At 38.1% G+C, this 25,086-nt stretch overlaps 1 protein-coding gene across 1 annotated transcript in view; it reads left to right on the forward strand.

The window, feature by feature from the left end:
* Positions 1-365: 365 nt before the first annotated feature.
* The window catches only part of UBL3 (ubiquitin like 3), a 33,471-nt gene continuing 8,750 nt past the window's right edge, over positions 366-25,086 (forward strand). The window contains exons 1-2 of the mRNA XM_039323636.1: positions 366-1,531; positions 21,024-21,132. Of these exons, the coding sequence (XP_039179570.1) occupies positions 1,505-1,531; positions 21,024-21,132 (136 nt within the window). The 5' untranslated portion in view covers positions 366-1,504. The remainder of the gene's footprint in view (positions 1,532-21,023; positions 21,133-25,086) is intronic.

A 25,086-nucleotide genomic window follows, 5' to 3' on the forward strand; every position in this document is an offset into this window, starting at 1 on the left:
TTTCTCTTTTTTTGCACGTATGTGTCAGATTTCGGATGGGAGAGAAAAGAAATGTGTTTAGTCCTATGACTGAAACCAGTCAAATCGAATCTCACTCCGGTCATATAATGCACTTTTGACTTTAGCAGCAGGGAATTTCCAAGCCTTTAGCGACGGCTGTCGAAGCGGAGCTGCCACAACAGCAAACAGCGGTCAAAGCCAAAGTTGCATCACAATGAAACGGCGGCCGAGGTTTCCACACTTCCGAAGCTTCAAAACTACACTTCCTAGGATGCCGCGCGAGCGGCGTGCGCTGCTTACGTCTATAATGAGTGGGCGGTGCTGCACTTGACGCGGTCACCGAATAGCGATCTGGAGGCGGAGCCAAAGCGGAGTGGGGGATGGGGGCATCGGGACCGTCTTCCCTCTGCTGTGTCCCCTTTTCTCCGCTCGGCGCAGACGCCATGTTGGCTGGAAGGGAAGATGACAAGAGGCGGCTGCGGGAGTAGCGGCGGCGGCAGGCGGTAAAGGGTGCCGAGGAGCAGAAACTGCGCTGAAGAAAACCGTACCCAGCCCTTCTTTCAACGGGCTCTCTGGCTGGCGAGAAAAAAAGGAGCTGCTCCTCAGCCTCAACTGCGGGGGGCTTCTGTTAACCGTCTGCTGCTGAGGGAGACCCCGGAGAAGGAGGAGGAAGAAGAAGCGGAGAAGGAGCAGCGGAGAAACGGACCGGCGGAGGCGATGAAAGCCGAGACCTGAGGCGGAGGGGACGGCGAGGGTTGCTACTCCTGCTGCGAGAGGCAGCTGCGGTTTAAATCCCCCCTTGAGCTGCTGCTGCTGCAGTTTGAGGGGGGAGGGTAACATTTCTTTGTCCCTTCCTTTCTCTCTTTCCCGGCTTATTTTAATACATATATCTTAACTCAGCATTGTAAATGCTGTAGGAAGCACAGCTTTCCAAGAGAGAGGAAATCCCCCCACCCCACTTTCACTTACTGAGAATCGGACCAGAGCACCCCCCACCCCCCAAGAACTTTGGCCTCAGGGAAAGAGGACAGTCGTTGCTTTACTTCATCGAGTGCCTCTGTCGCTTGTTTTTTTCTTTCTTTCTTTTTAATGAGAAGGTGACTCGGATATAGAACTATCCTCTGAATCATCTTCGTCATTCATTATTGGCCCTAGAGGAAGAGGAAGAGAAGAAGAAAAGCGCTCCTACACAATTCATGTTGTTGTTGTATGTTTTTGCTTGGTCTATTTGGCACAATTGGTGTTCATGCTGGTGTTGACAAGAATCCATTGCTGTCTCTAGTTTCTCTGTGGTTTCTGATCCAGCCTTTTAATACCAATTGGATTCTTTGTCAGTTTTCTTGCTGCGGGTCAGGTGCTTTTACTGAAGGAAGAAACGCACAGAACTTACCAGGAACAAACCAAAGATTGGTTAGCTGGAAGATCTTTTACTGTACCTGTGTTGTCTTGGCTGGCTTTTACATTTTTTCCCTTTGTTTCTTGAAACCGACAACATAGTATCAAGATGTCTAGCAGTGTTCCATCTGATATGGTAAGTTTGCCTTTGACTTTATTTCCAGAAATACAAAGAACTGACTTCCAGAAAAAAAAAGGGGGGGGGATGTCTATTGGTTTGTGTTGCAGCAAGAAGTGTTTTTGTATATGGAAGGCCAGATTATTATAAGTTTTTGTGGGTAGAATCTACTCAGTATTTATTAAGTTTATTCACAGCCTTTTCTCCAGGAGTTCAAGATTGCTTACACGGGGTTTCCTCTTCATTTTATTTTCATTTATTCTTACAACAAATAAATGATCTTGTGATATAGGTTGAGTTGTGAATGAGTAATTGGCCCAAAGTTACCCAATTTCTTTTGGTGAGGGTGAACTTGATTTTGGATCTCCCCAGTTCTGTATGACTCTGGTTCTTCCTACCATAGCAGAACTGAAAAGAAGAAGCATCCTATTTTCAGTGTAGTAGAATTAATCATCTGCTTTGTTTTAGTATTTAATTTTTTTATAAACATTTGAGATTTAACTTGAGCACAAGTATAAATGAAACAAAATTATGTTTTCATTAGGCTTATTTTATTTGAATTAATCAACATTTTGGTACCTTTTTTCTGTTAGTTTTATTATTTGAATCCAATTACAGTATTTAATAACCTCAAGTGGTCTAAAAGGCTATAATTTAATACAATGTATTGGTTGCAACAAAACATTCTAGAAACTTTTCTTGAGCCATGTCTTTCTGACTTCATATTAGATGTCATGCCAAAAAAAGTGCTGAATTAATGATCAGAGTATATTTTAAAGTCTGGACAAAAGGAAGCAAAATCATATACTTTAGAGAGGTACCACCTGCAGGTATTCTTATGAATAAACATGTCTCTCTGAATTATTTCTAAACTTTAATATATAATTAACTTGATTCATTTTTGGCACTAAAGAAATATTTTTGGTTTTCATATTTAAAGCATACAGTATTTTTTTTTTTACTACTTGTGATTATGTTAAAAATAAATGGAATTGCTTTGGGACATTAGTTTTCTGTATCTGCTACGTATACACATACAAATCTCAGCTTTCAAAACTGCAGTTCATGCTTTGTAGATTGTTTTGGGCTTTCCATAGCAGGAATACAGTAATTTGTGACCGCTACTATAATGAAGGTTGAACCATAGCTTCAAACTTTTGCTTAAAGTGGCTGAGCAAAGTATTGGAGAAAAAGGACAGAAAACAATGTTGATTTCAACTTCAAATTGTTTTTATTTGATTTTCATTGTAACACTAGGGCAGTGGTTCTCAACCTTTCTAATGCCGTGACCCCATAATACAGTTCCCCATGTTGTGGTGACCCCCAACCACTTATACATCACCGGGTGCCAAGGGCGTGGCCAAAGAAAAGGGGGAAAAATGGCGGACAGCCTTGTTTGGCGACCCCCGTGAAATGGTCGTTCGACCCCAAATGGGGTCCTGACCCACAGGTTGAGAACCACTGCACTAGGGCATCTTCTCTTTCATTATAGTATACATTTTTTCTAAATGCTTCTTGAAAGTATGTGATGGTTTTGAAAAAATACCCCCTATAATAAGATAATAAAATATACAGCAGTAAACTCTCAATGTTATCAATTTGGAATTTTTGACATTGTATTTTGCTGGAATTTAATTCTGAATGGACATCTATTATTTTATGAGGAGCACTAGTTAGTAGGATAATTAAATCGTATATAATATCTTCCTATATAATGTCTTAGTGTGTATAGAATGTAAAATGTGTTTTGTTTCAAACCTAGAGCATAGCCCGCATATTCTGGATATTTTGATGAACCATTATGGATTGGTTGCTGTTGGCAGAAACAAAATTTGGAATGTTTTTGTTCTGTTCTTCAGCTGAAACCAGTCCTACAGCAATCCCAGTGTGATTTTTGTAGAGTGGATAGGGCAAAGCTGGTGTCCACTTTGCTCCTTTCTCCCCTCCTTCCGAAACAAGGATACCTTGTACCTCTCTTTATTTTTTTCCAGATGACCTATGCACCCACTCCTGATTGGTCTTAGTTCCCATAGGCCCTCCTGCTCACCCTTATCCTTTCTGGTATCTTTTCCTCTCCTGCCCTCTCTCAGCTGCCATCACTAAGTAAAACTCTCAGCTTTGGCATTCCCCCCCCCCCATTTCTTCCACTGAAACTCTTCAGCCTGGAACAAACAGTGCTTTACTCTGTATCTGGAACAAAACGGTCCTGCTTCATTCCATATCCAGACCAAAAACACATGTTTTATATTGGGTATAAGCCAGTCAAAATCAACTGTTCTGTACATGAAATTGTACATGTTTTTTTCCATATTCCTAAGTGTTATAATTGAAATATGGAACTTAAAATGCTTCACTGTTAATGAACATTCATTAAAATATACTAAAATTTTATTCTGATTATTATCTTTTGCTCTGTTATATCTGAGTGTGCAGGATGGGCTTTATATAAAGTAAATCAGTGGCTATATATATTTGCAACTATGTAGCAGTTTGCACATAATTGGTTCTTAAAATTACCAGTTTAAAGCTATGGAATGCTTAGGAATTGTCCAGACATGATTTGGAATTAATAGTCATTGCCTATTGTAATTTAAATTATTAAAAAAAAACAATATGAGCAGTTCTTACTGAAACAATTAGTTCTTAAGCTGATTGCTTCAAGAATTATATTTATTTGGGTCTAGTTTCTGTATTTCATTCTGTGGGACTTATACTCAAAAACATATATTCAAAAACTATTCTTATATTCAAAAACTATTTCTATAAAATGTTATTGTTTTTCTTATGTTAACTATGTTTGTTTACAGAATACATTTTGCAAAATAGCAATTGTACTTTTTTAGTTTTCCAGGTCTATATATGAGACTTGAACATTAATCTTGTTAGGAGCATTGAGGTAAAGTGTGGTATGTTAATGCCAACATACTAATAACCATGATATCATGGAAATGGAAGCTGTTGAAGATCTTGTAACCAGGGCAATTAAGACTAGTAGCCCAACCCATCTTATAGGGTTGTTGTGTGTGTGTTTTTTAAAAAACTAGCAGCTGATTTTACCTATTCTAAAGTTACTACTCTACTACTACTACTCTAATTAGAGTAACATTTTGTCTTAACAAAATAGTGAGATGAGGAGGTACCACTACTCACAAATGTCAATTAAATCTGAAAGCATTTCCAATTATTTAATCTTTAACAATGCCATTATGTAAATGGTAACATAAATTGACACATGACACATAAATATAACAAAATAATCTACTTTTAAGTACTTTCTCTAAATTTCTTCAGATGCAGTGGATTATTTTTATTTTGTATATTGTAATAATGTCTGGATGAAAATTGTGTCCATTGCATTCAAAGTTCAATAAATAGGGATGGAGGGATTATAGATAGTTCTCAGTTTATGACAACAATTGGGACCGGAGCTATGTGGTAGTAAAATGTGACATCATGTGAATTGCTTTGTGATGACACTTCTGGCAGTCCTGATTGCTGTCAATGTGCAAGGTCCTCACCGCAACAACTTCTCTACTTCTGATTTCCTGCCAGCTTTACTGTTAGCTGTAGAAAGCAAGCAGGGAATATCTGAAATTATGATCATGTGACCATGGCTTGTTCTAATCATGAACCAAATATTCAGATTGTGACCATGGAGACACTATAATGGCCAGAATTCCAAGGACCACTTGTAACTATCATGTAATGGTTGCTGAACAAGCGGTCATTAAACGTGGATCACCTATAAATATTTTTTTCTTTATTATGAAACTACAGTAATTGATTTTGCACTAAATATGTTTAAAATACCTTCATTATGTTGAAAATTTTATGTGTTCATTTGTCTGACTACTTCAACTGCATAATGTAGCTTTTAAATAGTTTAGTTAAAAGTATTAACACAATGTTCTCCATCATTTCCTGATTAATATAATCAGGTTTTCAACACATTCCATACATGCCAAGCTTGTGTATAGCTGATGAAGGAAAATTGTTAAAGACTAAGGCATAATAAGTCTAATGGATTGTTTCAGTTTTGTGTTAAGGGACCTTCATTATGGTACTTATGTACCAAGATAGCTACATTTTCTTTGCCTAAGTATATTTCCAGACACTAAAATAATATTGTCAACATTCCACGAAAAATAATAGTTTTCTTAAAATGTAAAAATATGTGGAACTAAAGAAATATATTCTGTGAATAGAAATGCTGGCATCTTCATAACTGAATGAGAACATGATCAATTGCTATATGGATATATGGCAGTGGTGGTGAACCTATGGCACACGTGCCAGAGGTGGCACTCAGAGCCCTCTCTGTGAGCACGCATGCCATCACTCCAGCCCTGCCTCCCCCACGACCTCCTCCTCACCAGCAGCCCTCCTGAAGGAAAGTTCCTCTGGGTGCCGCCCGCGCAGAGCAGCACTGCCAAGGACATGGCAGCCGGGTAGTGGGGACAAGGCTTTGCCCTCATGCTCCGTCATGCACAGATGATGCTGCAGGGCGCGGGTAGAGGGTGTGGCCACCATGGTGCTGCTGGGCCGCCTGGGCGATCTGCCATGGGCCGTGGAGGTGGTGGGTGGCCCTGCGGGCAGGTGGGCAGGGTGGGGGCGGGGTGGTTTTGGGGCACTCGGTCTCTAAAAAGTTTGCCATCACTGATATATGGTATATATTGTTTCTCATATTGTCTAATGAATGAAACCCACGAGCATGGAATTTACAGTCTCAACATTATAATTATTTGAAAATAAACAGAAATTGTATGTCAGACAACTTCAGCTAAAATATATATTAGTAAAGATATCTCTAGATTTTCTTCATAGTCCACACCTTAATTTTATAGAATCATTACTGGAGAAGAACCAATGAACGAAGTAAGTCAGTCATATGAAATATTTGTAATAGTGGCTCCTCCACTTATGGATGAGCTTGAAATGTATTTTAGCAATCCAAACTATTTATGCTACTTTTTCATAAATTAATCTTCTGAGTTTATCTAAGGAGATAGAAATATATTAAGTAATAAAACTTAAGTTAAAATGAAGTCTTTCTTCATTTCAATTTCATTTCTGATGACTAAATAGATATGTCCCATGTTATTTTCTTGGCAAATACTGTTGTGGCAGAGCAAACTTTTGCATGGGATTCGTCTATTTAAGGGACCTCATCTCTGATTATATCTACCTGTCCCATTAGGTCTGGCAAAAGAGGCATACTTTTGTCAGGAAATATTATCTGGTGGAGCCCTGGATGAGAGTTTTTTCTGTCATGGCACTCTCTCTTTGAAACTTTATCTCCCCAGAGATTAGATTGGATCCATGCTATAGGTTTTTCATAAGACATGATTCTGTAGATATGTGGTAGAATGTATAGAGTGTTAATTGATTGCTGTTGATTTCTTATATTTCGATGTTGATTCTGATGTATGTTTTTAATGTGTTTTCTACTGTATTGCTTTTTGTTCTTTTATGTAATTTTTAATTGTTATAAAATATGTATTTGAGATGGGTGGCCGTATAAATTGAAATAATTGGATTAGTTGAATTGATGTTAAAGTAATTCAGTGCAATTAAATAATAGTTAAGGTTTTGATATATTTCACTGTTTACTAATTCCAGGTGAAATGAATTTAAAAAGTATGATTTCATCATAAACTTTGAAATATTTTTGTAACTCATATTATGAATATAGCTAAAGCGTAAGGAAATGTATTTGAAAGTTAAGAAATTCTGTGAATTCAAACCAAGAATCCATTTAATTTCACAACATGTTTTGTGATGACCAAAGATATGCTTGTTACAGATTAGACGCATCTGTTACATAGTGATATAACCCAGAACATTAATATTTCAACTCCTTTTAAGACTATAGTTGAAGCATCTAAGTCAGAGGTTCCTAACTTTTTGGGCACTAGGGACTGATTCCCTGGAGAACGGTTTTACCATGGACCAGAGAGTGCGTGGTTTTGTGTGCTGCCTGCATCCTGCAAATGGGGCTTTGCTTGTTTGTGCAGACCGGTTGCTGGCATGCCGCAGACCAGTGCTGGTCCACGGACCGGGGGTTGGAGACCCCTGATCTAAGTTACTCTGGATAATCTTGAGAGAAAAAGCATGGCTGAATTTGATTAATTCCTGGATAAGAGATTCTCTAGACTTCATCCCACAGCTATAGGCTAGGTGAGAAGTTGTAAAAACAACTTGGAAGAAACAAAAGCAAACAATTTTTGTAATAATCATAATATAGTAGTAGAAATAGTAATTTACTAAATGTATATGCTATCCAACTCCCAGAAATTCTGGGCTATTTACAATTGTTAAAGCATTTAATAAACAAAACAATACTGAAAGCATAAGACAAAGGAACAAAATGGCAGAGGGGACCAAAAAGGAAGAAAGGGACATCAATTATCTCTCCAGAGGACTGGAAAAACCAGGTCTTTAAGGTCCTTCAAAATCCCAGTAGGGTGGAAACTGTTCAAATTTCAGGAGGAGCGTCAACCCATAAGGCAGGTACTACTAGAGATAAGGCACACTTCCAGGGTGCCAGTAAGTGGAATTGCTTCATCAATGGAACCTGGAGTGTACCAATTCTGCCTGATTGAACCAGTAGGGTAGATACTATGGAAGACAGATAGTCTCTCAACTAGGACTTATGCCATGTAGAGGTTTATAGGTAATGGCCAACACCTTGAATCATATCCAGTGCAGCTTGTAAAACAGAGGTGTTATATGGGCATATTGAGGCATGCCCATGTTTGCCTGCAGATCTGTATTCTGACCAGCTGAATGTCAGGAAAGTCACAGGAGATGAATTTGACATGTGAGAGTCTTTAGTACTTTATCTAAGTGTCAGCTTTATGACACTACATTCTGTCAACTGATATGTAAATTTCTTGTTTATCAATTTGAATAGTTGCCCCAATTAAGAAAATATCCTTCTGACCCTTTGTGCCATATAACTCTTTCAAGACCTGAGTCTGAATTTTCCATCTCTGTCATAATTGCTGTTGCTGTAAATTGTCGGATACAAGTTTCTGTTCCTGTTTTTGTTGGCCAGACCCTAAATGTACAAATACGCTACTGTCAAAAATGTGATTAAGCCTCTGTAGTTGCAGAACTGCTGCTATTTCCTAAATAGAAATACCATGATTAAGAAAATAATTGGCAATACAAGTAAATTAGAAGATTGACTTTTTAAAAAGACAGTAATGCTTATGATACTGTACTTGTATGCAGATGTTAGTTTGAACAGTGCCAATTGGTATTGGAAGAAGAAAATACCAACAGTGACATAATCAGATATCGCCTTGGGTTCTTTGAGAATTTGCTTCAGCTATGGAGTTTCTGTTAATAGTGTGCTATTGAGAGATGTTCTACTAATGATTTAGCAAATTATGTCAAATACATTGAGGCATGAACATAGTCTTTCAATAATGTTTGTGTTTTTTTTGGGTTCACCAATGGGAAAAGTGTGACTATATGTGTTCCATCTTTGCTAGTTCTTTCCTGATATGTTAATAAGGAAGAAGCTTCTAAGTACTATTGTGACTTCTAAACTCTATTGAATTTACATGGCAAATGTTATTTCTGCAAATAATTTCACAGACATACCTGCATAAAACAATTATCAACAAGCAGTTCAGGCTATCTTGTCTTTCAAACAAATTTGAGCCTTCTGGAGTCTTGCTGCTTTTGCATTTAAATTCTTCTAGGTTTTTGGTAGTAGCTATACTGAAGTCTCTAACTATGCAAAGGCATAGCCATGCCTGATTTTTTAATTTTAGTGTTAGTAGAAAACAAGCTGAACTCAGATTAAATCTAAGGAAAACAAAGTTGCTGTTCATATTGGTTCTGGTATTAGCTCTAGGTGGTGTCATGCTCCCCAAAAGAGCAGGCCTGTGACATCAGAGCCTCCTGGAATTGTGATTTCTTTATGACTAGCAAGTGGGGTTGGTGGGTGCAAGAAATGCTTAACTTTGGTTGGTGTGTAGATATAGTTCTACAGTATCTGAATCTGGAGATGTTGGCAACAATGGTTATGTCTATATTACAGCTTGGTTGATGTGCAGTGTGTTTTACAAACTATAATCGGTACAGAATAGCTAGCAGACAACACCCTCTACTGTAGAATAATGCATGTTTTAAGGGTTGCTGTTATTAATAGGTTTCTGGGTACAAATTGCTGATTTTCACACCTAAAGCTTTACTTGAAAAATGAAATGAAAAAGCAACTTGGCATGGTGCGAGGCTACATTAGGACTGATTTGTCAGGATGAATATATTCATCTTATCTGGTCACCTGCAGGGGACTTCCTCAAAATTCCAATCCAGCAAACAAGTACTAAGGCATGCTTAAGCCAGATGACGTTACTGCCTCAACATTCTGCTGTCCCCAAAAATGTGCTTGGTCCCTTTACTCTTGGTGTTCAGAGAAACACTTAAACATTCCTTTGTAAGTAGGCTTTTGATGTATGATACCGGATGGTATTGAATGACAATCTTTTTCATATATTATGTTAGTTGACCATTTATTGGTGGGATAGGACATTTGTCGTGGTAGAATTTTTTTTTTGATGTTGATGTTTATACCATCCAATCCCTGTGATGTTGGCACTCTAAAAATTATTATATAATATGGCACTTGTCATTGAATACAAGATAATGTCTGCTGTGTTAGAACAGAATGAAGTGCTACAGTTTAGTACACTGTAGAACGCTTAACAAAAAATGATGTTGTATATATTTTATATGTAAACTGTGAGTATTGCCGTTACAGAAGTGAAGTATTGCTGCTGTTCCAAGTTATATTTTTTAAAGAAGTCTGGTGACTGCATATGTACCTATGCAGCTGACCAGGAATGCAAGTAAAAAATAAGGTCAAGGAGAGAGGGTAGGAAAAAATGTTGTAAAACAAGTTCTACTCTGTCTGAGAAGAGTTACATTGTTGTGAGACTGGTATACATAGCTTAGTAGTTGACAGAAATCACAGTCTTACTTCTGTGTCACCATTCTCTCTCCTTGCTTCCCAGTATTAAGAGTAATTTGGAAGGAAAATAAAAAATGTAAGAAATAGTTTTAGCAGAATGAGATAGGTGAATATATACATATTTTTGAGGAAACATTATAGTACTGTGTTAAAATACTAGCATAAAAGAACCATTATTTATTGATTTGATTTGTATACCCATCTCACCTGAGTGAATCTAGGCGGTTCACAGTTAAAAACAACTAAATTAAATATACAGACATAAAATCCCTTAATAAACCATATTATAACAAAACTAACCGTAATCAGCAGCAAAGCCCTTCACTACATCACATTCAACATTTTCATAATAAAATGTTCATAATAAAAAGTCTACTTCTAGAAGAGAGCACAATGGTCTTCAGGGCCTTCCTAAAGGCCATCGGGGTCAAAATTTGGGGGTAATGATACTTTAAAGGGTACACACCAGAAAAAGTTCTCTTCCTGGATCGCTCCAGATGACATTCTTTGGAGGGAAGGATCTTTAATATGGCTTTCCTGCTACACCTGATGTGATGGAAGATGTAACTGAGGAAAGGCAGTCCCTCAGATTACCTGGTCCCATGCCATGTAACGTTTTATAGGTCACTTCTGGGATCTTGAATTGAGCCTGGAAGCATACTAGCTGCCAGTGCAGCTCACAGAATGGCCCTGGGGTCACATTCCTGGACCAGGAATTGGTGCAACCATTCAACACAGTTTTGCAAAGGCCCTCCTGGCCACAGCTGCCACTGCTCTTTAAATAGGAGTCATGAGTCCAGGAAAACCCCAGTTTGTACACTGGTTCTGTTTGGGACAATGCCACCCCATAAGGAAACATTGCTTTAAAACAACTTTCTAAACCTAGTGCTTTCACAGAGATCCATTAGTAATTTTATTTTGTTATCTCATAATTTTTTTAAAGGACAATAAAATGCAAAAATATTTATCAACAAAATCTTTGCTACTACTGCTGGGCCGGCCTGGGCCATGCCCCAGAGCCTCCCAAGCCAGCCAATGTGCTTGTGCTGGCCATGCCTACACCCAGCAGCAACAGCAGAATCCTCCCCCCAGGATGGAGCGCTCTGCCACCGCTGCTTCCCAAGCCAGCTGAAAACGCATGAGAAATCCTGGGTAGCAGGCGAAGGTGGAGCTTGGGAGACAGCGTCAGGGCGCAGCCCAGGCCAGCCCAGCAGCAGCAGCAACAGCAGAATTGCCCCAGGACAGCCCCACCAGCGCCAGCTGCATGCTACTTAAACCTAAACACCAAAACTGGAACCTCAGGCTGGTAAGGAGGTGGAGGATCCAGGTGGGGATAGCAGCTGCAACGGGGCAGGCTAGGTGATGAGAGGAGCACTCCACTGCTGCTGCTTCCCCCTCAGAGCTGCAAGCGCGAGGCAGTCTCCTTTAAATCTGCCGAGGCTCCGGTCTAGGCACTTAGAGTTAAATAGCGTGCAGCTGGCATTGGCAAGGCCATCCTGAGGGATTCTGGTGTTGCTCGTGGCAGCAGTGGCACCAACATGATGCGCCACATGGCATCTTGCCGCAAGCGGCCACAGAAGAAGTGAGACAGTGCTGTAACAGGTGTTAGGACATGGGAGACCTGGCTGTGGCAGTCCTGCGCTAAGTGGGTGCAAAGTGCATGGGGCAGCTCTCCCCCACCTGCCTCACTTCATGGCAGTGGCACCGGGCTCCTAGTGGATGGGGCTGTGCCGCTGCCACGAGGCGAGACAGGTGTCAGGAAAAAAATAAGACACCCCCTGAAAATAAGACCTGTTAGGTGGGCAGGAGCTGGGGCAAATAACAAGAGCTCACCCCGTTGCATGGAGCTCGGGTCTTGAACCCAGTCTGTCAACTCTCCAGCTGACAAGCTCAGTGTCTTTAACCGCTGAGCCATCATGCCTCCTCGGACTAAACTAAGTATCCTTGCAAATACTTGTATGAGAAGGGAGATGGCAGTGTTTTATTTGATTGAATGCCTCAATTTGATAATACTTTTAGTTCTTTCTCTTTCTTTCATAAGGGGACAACTAATTCCACAGAGTAAAAAAGTGTTAATTTTTCTTAGAAAAACCTTGTTCCTAAGTTTCCTCCTTTTTATTTTTGGATAGTTATTTCAGACAGCACTTTAGAAAGCATAACTTTAGTAGTGCTTGTAGTTCTAGCATAACAATTGCATTCCTCTGATCTTAGTTTTATCCTTTATAAGGTGTAATTGCATTCTTAGTACATGTTTATTGTCATAGTTTAATTGGCTTTGCTCAGTTATATAGTTGTGTTTATATGTTAATTTCAAAATTAGCATCCTTCAAGGATTAATTTTGTTTTTTCTGTCCAGAAGTGGTTGTTCAGTAACTGTTTTATGATGATTGGTTCCAAATACATAACTCCCTATTCTATATGAGAAAGATCGGTTTGGTGTAGAGGATGGAACACTCGATCTCAATATGGATGCCCAGGATTAAGGTTCCTGAATGACATTATTGGCCTCGTAACTACCTGACTAAATTATATTGTGTTCATTTAAGGCGTTGATATTTGCTAATTAGCAATAAAACAATTCTGCATGTTTGTTGCAAAACAGAGATTGATGTCCCAGTGAATTAACTATGTTTAAAGGTGTTTGTTTTTGTGATGCAGTAGTTAATGAATCATGCATGGAAGGCAAGAAGGTTACAGTGCTTTATGCACAGCTGTGAAAAAGCTGTGTCAAAGATCATTATTACAGTATTATTCCAGGGAATTGATCAACTCAGTCTTTTATCTTAAACATACATATGTTTGAATACTTACAAAACTATTGAGAGAGAACTTAATTGTTTTTTGTTTCATTCATGTCTGAGCTACTATTTCTGCTGAAGTAGAATCAGGTCCTTCAGACATGCACAGTAATGAGGCAAACCGTACTTTCACTCAGCAGATTCTTTTCTTGTGATAACAATATTTGAAAGTAATAAAATTTTATTAACAGGATACTGCTTGTTACAAATGCTACTCACCAATGCCTTGCATTGTGCATAAATGTTCATGTGAATTCGAGCAATTTCTAAAAGTGGGTCTTTAGAGATTGATAGGGGTCTGAGGAGTGGTAAAAAATAGAGAGAGAGAGAGAGAGAGAGAGAGAGAGAGAGAGAGAGAGAGAGAGAGAGAGAGAGATGATAACAGCAAAAGTCCAATTGCTTTTGGGGAAAGATGGTTTGGTATCTTACAGCAAGTTCCTTTATGCTCATTCTGGTACTAGGTCACCAGAGTCTCAGTAGACCAGGTTTCTGGTTGTTGTTTGTTGGTATAATGGAATGTGTGGATGAATTTGGGGAATGACAGAAAGAGATGCTGTCTAGGAAACAATCTGCAAGAGAAGCAGGAGCCCCCAGTGGCCTAACAGTCAGAGAAAGAACTTAGGAAGGACTAGCAGTTAAAAATGGTGGCGGCACATTTATACTTTCAGACTTGTAAAATTTTGTTAATGTTTATTGTACTTACAGTAAAATACAATTAGTTCATCTAGTCATCTTTCCTGTATAGTTTACCTGGGAGGGTTGACAGTTGCCTATAAGAAGTCCTCCTTCATGCACAACTCATGGATGAGAGGCAAACCTTGTGTGTACCACTGAGATCTGGGAGGTCCTGCTCTCAAAGTAATGCCCATTGGGATATAGGTATGATTGCTTTATACTGCTATTGAATTGCTCTGGAGTTTTGTAGTCTGATCATTCTGGGAAATTTCAATCCACCTACTCTTGGAAATAGGGCTGAAACAGCTCAGGAGTTTATCTCATAACCACCATTAGATCTGACTGAGTCGTTGAAGGCCCAATAGACACAGGTGGTCAAATATTCTGGATTTTTTTAGAGGCAGATGAGACATGATCTGAAGGTGAGGGATATCAACTTCTGTCCTTGTAACAGCCAAATCATTTTGGATATAGAAGTGTGCATCTGGCCCCAGAGTAGATACTGTAATGCCAGGAATGAATCACAAAATATTGGCAGTATAGGAGAAACACAGAATGAACTGAACGGCAAAATATCTTTTCAACCGCCTGAAGTCTACATGTGATTCTCTTAAGTCCTGTGTTTTATACTTCTTAGAGCAGGCATGTCAAACTGCCGGCCTGTGAGCCGGATGCGTCACGCCAAAACCGTACCCAACCTATTGCCGGCAATGGGAAAAAAGTCCCGATATGTCGTGCAACATCACGTGATGTCGTGAGTTTGACATGCCTGTCTTAGAGCCTCCTGAAATTGTTCTGTTCTGGCAGGTAATCTATAAATAAAAGAGGTAAGATTTCTCACTGATTTTCAATGGCCAAAAAACTCAAAAAGTCTGTGCAGATGATTAGTTTAATATATTGAAAAAGGAAATTTAAAAATGAAAAAATGAACCATTTTTTCAAGTACCGCATCTTCCCACATGTACAGTGTGATGACGTTGTATCACTTCCTTAAACACTATGATCCTTGACTGCTCAATATTTTTTAAAAGAAATTGTATCACCCATCTCCTGTTTATAACACAGTCCTTTCAGCAGTTTCCAGAAGGTTCCATAACTATTTGTATTCTGATTCAGGTGACCCTGCGGGAACAGATAAACCTCCAAGGGGCCTCATCAACTCTCAGAGAGATAATGACCTACCTTAAAAGTGCTAACAATCAGATGACTGCAAGGAATGTAAATTCTTCCATTCCCCAGGGTTCTGTCAGAACTGAGGATGCTTCTTGGTTGAGAAGTCTTCAAGAAAAAACAATGAAAATCAGTTGCCTTTTGAAAAAGGATCTTTGGGGCAACCATGATCTGGATGACTGAGAATCTCCATAGACCAGGGGTTCTCAACCTTGGCAACTTTAAGACTTGTGGACTTCAACTCCCAGAATTCCTCAGCCAGCAAAGCAGGCTGAGGAATTCTGGGAGTTGAAGTCCACAAGTCTTAAAGTTGCCAAGGTTGAGAACCCCTGTCTTAGACACTCTGCCCCTGTATCTTACTAAATGACCAAACTCAAGGTTAGGTATAGAATATAAATAGAAGACACAAAAAATTATTTTGCTGACTTTGGTTGGAATTAAATATACAACAGCATGTTTGTGTAATTAACAGAAAACTTTCAATTTTATGTTTATTCTTAACCACAGATAACATTGTAGCCTAAAACTAGAGCTAAGAATGCTTCAAAATTAGGAGTTTTTTTTTTAAAACCAGGACTTCGAATTGGCAATTCAAGTTTGAATTGAATTATCATGTTTATGCTTTAGTAGTTAAAAAGATGTCAGCATATATTGTAAAATGCCATACTTTATACTTGCATGAGAATAACTGTTGATTAAATACAGTAAAGTACACATAGGATTATGAATTTAAGTAAACAAGATGCTAGTAACAAGCAGCCAATTGCCTGGAACATTTTGCTCCTAGCTTGGGTATTCCTCAGATTGCTTCCCAGAACAACATAAATAATTAGCTAATATTTTGACTTCACTAAAATCTAATTCTCATTTCCACATGAAAATGTTTGCATTTTTTTTAGTATAATACTGTGTCTGTATCTTCATGGAATATGGCCAGTATAATTTAGGTTACTTAGATTCAGATAGCTTATGAAATTTGGGCGTTCCAAATCTTTCAAAAGAAAATTAGAAATGTGTCTGCTATGCAAAAGCACATTCTCCATAATGTGGACTGTAGATTGCCTCTATCTTTCCTTCACTCCTTCCCAATATCTTGCATTTGAACATTAAACATGATATCTGAAGCGGGGGATGTCTTCTACTTTATTGTAAAATTTATCTTTTTAAACTTATGATTACTTTTCACTATTTTTCTTACAAAATCTATTACTGTGTTTATGTTGGGGGCATTATATGTTAATCAGTAAAAATACTATAGGAATGCAATTATTTGCATTCAGCCAGAATGATTTCATGAACAGAGGGAAAAACTAATTTCCCACAAAAATACATTTCCAGTAGTGGCAACCAACCACCTTTATTTGTGGTTGGCAGCGTAGGTTCGTGTCACTTAAAGGAGTTAAGTCATAACATGATGCTGCTATATTTATTTATATCATACATGCATACCTGTTTTTTATTCTGAAGAATTCAAAATGGCACATTTTATAGCCATAAGAACAGATCCATTTGATTGGTTGGGCTGAGAAATAGTAACTAGTTCAAAATCAGTGAGCTTTGTAAATGAGATGGGACTTAAACATGGTCTCATTCAAACCTAGCACTTTACTATATCCCAATTTATAGTACTTGCCTTCTGTTTAATGCAGAAGTCTCCCCAATTAATTCTTGGGCTTTTCTTCAAAATTATTTTCATAGATAAAGTGACCAAACCAGAAAGCTGGGGGAGGATGCCATTTAAAATGAGATTATAAGGTAAAAGTCTAGATAATGCAACCATAAAAATCCAAATAGATCTTTCTGTTAAATGATTTTTGTACAATATAAGTTTACGTTATTAAAAAAAATATTATAAGTAGTACCTGGTATAAATGGCAAGGCTGAAGTGTATGAAAAAAAAAATTTGGTTTTAGTGTAATGCATTGTTTGACTCTGTCATTGTAGTTTTTAAGCCATATTATATAGTTTAGTATGTTGCGCAGACTCAGCTAATTTTGATTTCGTCAGTAACTCATTAAACCTAACCTGTGATCACGTCTTTCCTGTATTTTTTCTTAATGTCATTGTTCCTCCATGAATACACTGTGCCTATGACAGTAATTGTCTACTTACAAAGGCTCGGGTAGTATATTTTCTCAGGATGTATAGATTAAAATGAACTGGCTAAACAAAATAATGATGCAATACAGTACATTTATATGAGCCGTGACAAATTCCTAATAATCCAATAATCAAAAGTATTCGTTTGGATAGGGAAGATTGATTTTGAAAAATGTCAGATTGGCTTTAATTTTTTCCTGATCTAGAAGAATTATTTAGTTTATTTGTTTAGCACCATTTTGTATAGCTTGCAGTCTATTGACAATCCTAATTACATGGAATATTATATCAGGGGCTTTCATCATTTTTTAGACTTACAACCTTATATATTTAAACAAACTTATTGTGCTTCTATTAACGATTTATAATGTTTAACTTTTCCACTTAGACAAAGCCAGTGAAATGAGATTTAGCTATAAAGATAAGGGAAGTTACTGAATAATTTGGATATAAAAATCTGTAAATATTTCAGCTATACATTTAGAGCAGCGGTTCTCAACCTGTGGGTCGCGACCCCATTTGGTGTTGAACGACCATTTCACGGGGGTCGCCAAACAAGGCTGTCCGCCATTTTCCCCCCTTTTCTTTTGCTGTGCTACTCCCTCTTATTCTATTGGCTTTTGAAAGCCAATAGAATAGACTATTCAAGAGACTCTATTCTATTGGCGTTTGAAAGCCAATAGAATCTATTGGCTTTCAAAAGCCAATAGAATAGACTCTCTTGAATAGAGTCTAATTCTATTGGCTTTCAAAAGCCAGTAGGAATTGTCCAGGCTGTCTCTGCCCTGCTGAGACCGCCAAAAGCTCCAGTCTGCAAACGGTGCTGCAAGGAAAGCTTCCCTCCCTGCTGAGCAAGTACTAAAAATAAGTAAAAGAGGGCCAGGGGTGGGAGGTGGGAGGCCGGCGAGTGCAGGGAGGGTTTCTGGCGCGCGTGGGGCTCGGCGGGTGCCTTACCTGCCTTGGGCTGGGCCAGCTGGTGGCCCAGCCAGTGGTCGCCCTGCGCCATCGCTGCCGCTTGCCGTGGCTGCCCAGGAGCGCCTGGGCCTGCCTGCCGCCACCCCGAATGGGCAGTAGCCAAGATAAGGCTAGCGGGGCAGTGGTGGGCGCAGGGAGGGTTGCTGCTGTGCATGGGGCCCGGCAGGTGCCTTACCTGCCTGGGCTGGGCCAGCTGGTGGCCCAGCTGGTGGTCGCCCTGCGTCGTCGCTGCCCCTTGCCAGCTAGGCCTCGGCCGGCACAGGGGGCGGCACCACGCATGCGCGGTACTCCCAGGCAGGGAAAGTCCTTGACGTACGACCGGTTGGGTAGTCCTCGACTTACGACTGGTTGGGTAGTCCTCGACTTACGACCGGTTGGGGGTCACGGCATTAAAAAGGTTGAGAACCACTGATTTAGAGCTTTAGTTTTAATCCTCAGTGCCTTCAGAACCAAGTAGCAGGTTGATGGAAGGTTTTCTCAGGATCTTGGAGGAAATAGTTGTAGTTAACCAGACCAGGTCAGGGTTAGGTTCTAGTTATTTAACATGTCAAATGCGTCCTTTATGCTCAAAAACAAATATCAACTTGATTGAAATTTGTCATACAACACTGATGTTTATAGGCAAAGAAAATCCAATTTAATCCCATGGTTAGTCATGTAGAAAAAGATACATTTTTTTTCATTTGTTCTTTTTTGAAGGCTGCTAAATTGATTAACAAAAAAAATCAGTCTTCTTCTACAATAGCTCTATGTCAGCTTTTTTGTTACAAATTTTGGAAATTAAACTAATTCAAAGTAGAGAGTTGTTCCCTGATCATTTTTCTCAGGCTTAAACTTTGCCCCTTCATCCTGCTTTCTCTAATTTTTCAGTGAGACACATTTTTGTTGTTGCTGAAACTTAGTTGGGGTTGAGTACCTTTCTTCTTCCTTTGTTATATGTTATATTAGATTGTTATCCTCTTAATTGAACAGCTGGTATACTACTACTTTCCCTTTTATTTTGAATCTTAAAGATGATTTTATTCTTAAGATTCTTCACTAACCTCGGTGGATTCTGAGATTTTGCTTTCCTAATATTATCTCCACAGTTTTCTGAACCTACCTGTCTATACTTCTTTTGTGACCTGGCCCTGTATATTTTTTTATTTTCAGATTATTCCTAAGATTTGGGTAGCCACTTCTGCTGTCCTTCATTTTTTTCTTCTGACTGAAATTTTTGTAATCTTTGATAGTTCATTTTGAGCTCATTTTCCCATAATTTTTTTTTCTATCATGGGACTTACTTAGCATTAGCATGGCTCTGATTTTATTAAAATCTACAGTTTATTCTAAAGTAGAATTCAGTTTTAATTTTCCATTATATCACACAGAGTTATCCTATTGTTTCTCCTGCTTCCTCAACTAAGTGTTCTTTATTGATTAGTATTAAGTCAAGCATAAAATAACTGATCTCTGGTGCCTGTGAAGGAGAAAACTGTCAGCAAGATAAGTCTGGAATTTCCTGGAAAGACGTTGCTTCACAGTGGTTGTTCTCCACTAGATGTCAGGGTAATTAAAGTTTTCCATCACTGCAACTTCATGCATCTTTTAAAGATATGCAATTTGCTTTTGCAAGGACTGATCCACTTCCTCTACTTGGCTATGCAAATAATAGTAGACATCAACAACAATATTGAACTTCTTTTTCCTCTTTCTCTTATTTTAATCTGAATGCTCTGTATACTGTTGTCAGATTTATTAATTTGGATTTCTGAGCATGAATGGATAATTTTAACCATCAGTGTAACTTTTCCCTTTTATTTATGTTTCGTTTGAACAAATGTATTCTTTAATTACTATAGTGTTATAATTATCATCACATTTCTACTATTAAATCATATTAGGCCTCATTTTATTTATTTCCTATACTTCAGCCATTAGAATAAAGACAACAGACATGAATTTTATGACCAATTTTCATTTTTTCCGATATTTGTTGAGTGGCTTCTTTCTTTTTCACCCACATTTCAGTTTCTTACAGAGCACCTGTCTTTGTGGTCTTACTTCAAGTTTTACTTTTCCATGTCCTATAGAATTTGATTCAAACCACAGTAATCAAGATTATGATGCTTTGGCCAAACACATTTTTATCAGTCCATGGGAACTATAACCTCATGCCAGCAGTCCTTTGATATGTATCTTTTTCTACATGGCTAACCATGGGATTAAATTGGATTTTCTTTGCCTATAAACATCAGTGTTGTGTGATAAATTTCAATCAAATTGATATTTTTTTTGAGCATAAAGGATGCATTTGACATGTTAAATAACTAGTCATTTAAACTAAATTGTTAAAATAATTGGTCTTAATGAATAATCTAATGTTATATAATGGGTTTTCTGTATTGTAAAATTATATTTCATGTTTTGATATTATCTGTTCTGTGTCCTAAAATCAGTAAGTCTCAGCATTTTAGACTATTGTTACAGTTTTTCTGATTTTGTTTTCTAAAAGAAATAGTCAGTAGTTTCTAATCACCCTGGATAGTTTTTGTTACAATTGTCTCCTTCTTTTTGTCAATATGTAAACATATTATTGCATTATGTAGCATAAATTAAAAAAGAAAAAAAGTAGGGATATCACTTTTTATGTATACCTACAATCCTGTTTCATTATCATAAACACAAGCCTGTTTTTTCTTTTTTTCTGAATATAGTACATGTATTCTTATGTAATTCATCTTCAATGAATACTTTAGAAACTTATATTAAAAAATACTTCTATACTTTAGAACAGATCTTCCTGATATTTTACTTTTTTCTGCAGATAAATTTGCGCCTCATTTTGGTAAGTGGAAAAACGAAAGAGTTCTTGTTCTCACCAAATGATTCAGCAGCAGATATTGCAAAACATGTATATGACAACTGGCCAATGGGTAAGTACTAGAATATTAATGTTTATTATTTGATCAGTATTCCAGTCGATTGCATGGAATGGGGGGGAAAGAATATCCTCATCAAAAATAAAACTTTGAAAGGCTAATATATGCATTTCAAAATATATGTAATATATTTTATGTGCTTTATCCAGTGTGGTTTTATTTCCCCCCTGTTTAAAATCAGTGTTTAAATAATATTGAATGCAAATACCAGTAGAGCCAAAACTATATACTACAACTATATTTTTCATAAACTGACATTTTGAATTCTTATCTAACAGAAAAAATGTCAAAAAGGGAAGGGCTAATGGAATGCAAAATGTTTCAAATTCAAACCACCTCATTTTAAATTGTTTCACAATACAAAGTCAATTTAATTGTTTTTAAAAAAGAATGTTTTTTTAAAAAGGTTTTAAATGTGATATGGCTCACATTCATAATATTTTGCATATTATTAATAATTATACATCTATAAAATCATTGCAAATCTTATGAAATTATATTCTCCATGTGCTACTTGGAAGTAGAAAAGTAGGAACCATCTCCAAAGATAAGTTGTCTGCTAGGCATTATAATTCTGACTGTAGAATTGATCCTATGCGTCTATAAATGTATATTTGTCTGCATATTTATCAACAGATAATGTTTATAATGTTAAAACTTTTAATCCTGAGCCCTTTTTTTGCATGGATAAGCCTTTAAAAATGATGCATGTAAGTAACTGACCATGTGATTGGAATTAGATTAGCATTGCTCTCTGCTGTATTTAAGAATAATTAGGAATGTAGTGACAGTACCATTAAATCATATTTAGCAATATATATCTTGCTAATGTTACAATTAAACGTTTACATAGAGGCTTGGGAAAAAACCCTCAATAATGACGTTTTAAATAATTTGTAAAGTTAAAATGTCTGAGGTTGTAGAAATGGTAAAAAAGAAAAATGCAATAGCTGCAGCAGCAACAACAAAGAAAAGTAATGAAAATTTTAGTGTGGTACCCAAGTTCATCAAATTTTAGAGAAGTAATCTCAGTAAAGATACTTTGCTTAATTGCTCTTATCTTTGTAATTTAATGATTGAGCAATTCTAAGCTTATGCAGTCCTTAAGTCATGTATGACTTAAAGCTATCATTATAACTCCTCCTTATCACTTTGAAAACTAATAGAATTGCCTTTTAAGAAGATAAAATTTCAAGCAACTAATTATGGTCAGTTATTTAATTGCTATATGTTTAATGTTTTTCAAAAGCTGCCCATGTATAATAGGTTGTAATGGATTTATGTTAATGTTACCAATGGGTGCTTAATATTATTGAGAAGGTGTGCACTTGGGGAATTAGCTTCTGTTACTGAAAGATATTCTTATTACACATGTCTTTTGGGTATTCTAATCCAATACTAATGCTTCAAACCTGATCTCAGAGGTGGGCATGCAAGACTCTCCAAATGTTAGACTGTAGTTCTTACCATTCTTCACCATCAGCCATGCTGATTAACAGCTGTTGAGAATTGGTTGACATCTAATCTGGACAATCTGTGTTTGTTTATTGAATTTATACTCTGACCTGTTTTTTTTTCAATATTAAAGGGAACATGACCTACAAGCAGAGTCTTATAGTTAAAAAGAGACTGGTTGACTCATCAAGACAAAAGTCCAAAATATACTTCCAAATCAGCTTTGTGATACTAAAAAAAAGGAAGGCTCACTAGGCTATTTGATAACAGAGTAGAACTGGAAAATGGAAAGGTGATACGGTATAATCTAGCTCCAATGGAGAGAGTGCCAGTTCTGAGAGTTTCTTGTTCCATATGGATGGTCAGAACTTAATTTTTCAATTAAATATCCTACCTCTGGTACACAGTGTGTCTACCAGCCAGTCTAATAAATATCACACATTGCTGAGGGGTTTAGGAATATAACAAAGTTGCAGTTTGTCTATTGTCAAATTAACTTAAATACTCCAGCTAAATGATTAGCATTGTTAATGTGCTAAACTTGAATCTTAGAGCTTTTGTATCCTGCAGTTTTAAGCTGCTAGATCAGTGGTTCTCAACCTGTGGGTCGGGACCCCATTTGAGGTCGAACGACCATTTCATGGGGGTCGCCAAACAACGCAGTCCACCATTTTCCCCCCTTTTCCTTAGCTATGCTACTCCCTTTTATTCTATTGGCTTTTGAAAGCCAATAGGAATTGTCCAGCTGTCTCTGTCCTGCTGAGCCTGCCAAAAGTCCCATTCTGCAAACGGTGCTGCACCAGTTGAGTAGTCCTCGACTTATGACCGGTTGGGGGTCGCACCATTAAAAAGGTTGAGAACCACTGTGCTAGATTCTTATGCATAAACTGGCTGGAAAAGAAGATGGCTAAAAAAATAATCTTTCCAGACTTCTGGTTTGCCATTGCGGCTGCCACGGCCACTGGAAGGCAAACTCCGTCTTCCACGTTCAGTTTTGCTCTGCTGGGGGACCCTGGAAAGGGTCGAAAGTCGCTCTGTAGGGATGACGAGCAAGGAGGGGACCCCCGCTTGATCGCGGGAGGGTGGAAGCCCTTCTGCTCAATCCAGGGCAGTCCTCCAAACCGGCGGAGGAAAGACTGGCCATAGTAATATGGCCCATCATTAGGCTACAGACAGCCGAAGTCAAACTTACTACCAAGCACTTCGAAAGCAACGTGGATGAAACTGGGTGAGATCTGATCTTCTCTTTATCTTAAGTACTTTCTTTTCCTGTAAAAGCTGCCTGAAGTATCCTTCCCCCTGTGAGGAGAGAGGGAAGGAAATTTCTATCCCACCCTCTAAGACAGCGGTTCTCAACCTTTGGGTCGCAATCCCATTTGGGGTCGAACGACCATTTTACGGGGGTCGCCAAACAACGCGATCCGCCATTTTTTCCCCTCAGGGGGCGCCGCCGCACATGTGCGCTGCACATGGGGGCGCCGCACATGCACAGCGCGCACGGGGGCACCGCGCATGGGGGCACCGCGCATGCATGGCACGCACAGGGGGCGCCGCGCATGCATGGCACGCATGGGGGGGTGCCGCGTATGCACGGCGCGTCCTTATGACCGGGGTCGCCGTATAAAAAGGTTGAGAACCACTGCTCTAAGAATAGCGGTGACTGACTACCCAGGGGAAATAAAGCACTAAACGAACAACTTTAATTGGATTTATATGTTCCTGAAACTTGGGGACCAAAAATTTTCCTATTTTTATTGGAGATTTTTGCTTTTATTTACAAAAAAGAAATAAAATTGGAAAAAGGATTATAAAAATTTTGGACTTAAAAAACCTTAAAAGGGATCAGTGACATCTTGTGGCAAAGTTTGGTATTACACCTTGTTATTTCCTAAAAGAGACTTGGCTCGAAGCCCATACTTAGATGAGACTCTTCTGACCTTGGCATCACATGTGAGAAACTCAGCTGTAAGAGAACAGCTGGGCAGCATAACTGGCCTACTTGAACTGTGAATGTAAACCTTTACTGACTTTTAGAGTTATATGTGGGGAATTGCTTTCCTTTCTCTTTATTTGAGGAATATTGGTTACTGTATGAGATGATGAAATACCTTGGACTATAAAATCTTGCTTGACAAACAATTTCTATTATAAAGACTATTTATAAACACGTGAAAGAGATGGATGAAGACCAGGAAAAGATCCTTTTCATGTTGAAAGCAATACATGAAATCATTTTTCAGCTTGTGATAAAATAAGACCTAATATAAAAGATCAAGATGCCAGCTTAGATACACAATCCCAAACTTTTACTACAACCAAAGAATTAACAACACAGAAGTTAACAGAAGCAGTGGAACAATCAAATAATAAGACAGAGTACTTAATTGATCAACAAATACAGTTAATAGAAAATCCAGAAAAGGGAGTGACAACACTGAAAATGGAAGAGACTTTGTATATAAATCAGAAGAAATTTGAGAAAGAAGTAGAACA

Source organism: Crotalus tigris, unplaced genomic scaffold, assembly GCF_016545835.1.
Source record: "Crotalus tigris isolate CLP2741 ecotype Arizona unplaced genomic scaffold, ASM1654583v1 scf7180000024280.1573445, whole genome shotgun sequence".
Taxonomy (NCBI): Eukaryota; Metazoa; Chordata; class Lepidosauria; order Squamata; family Viperidae; genus Crotalus; species Crotalus tigris.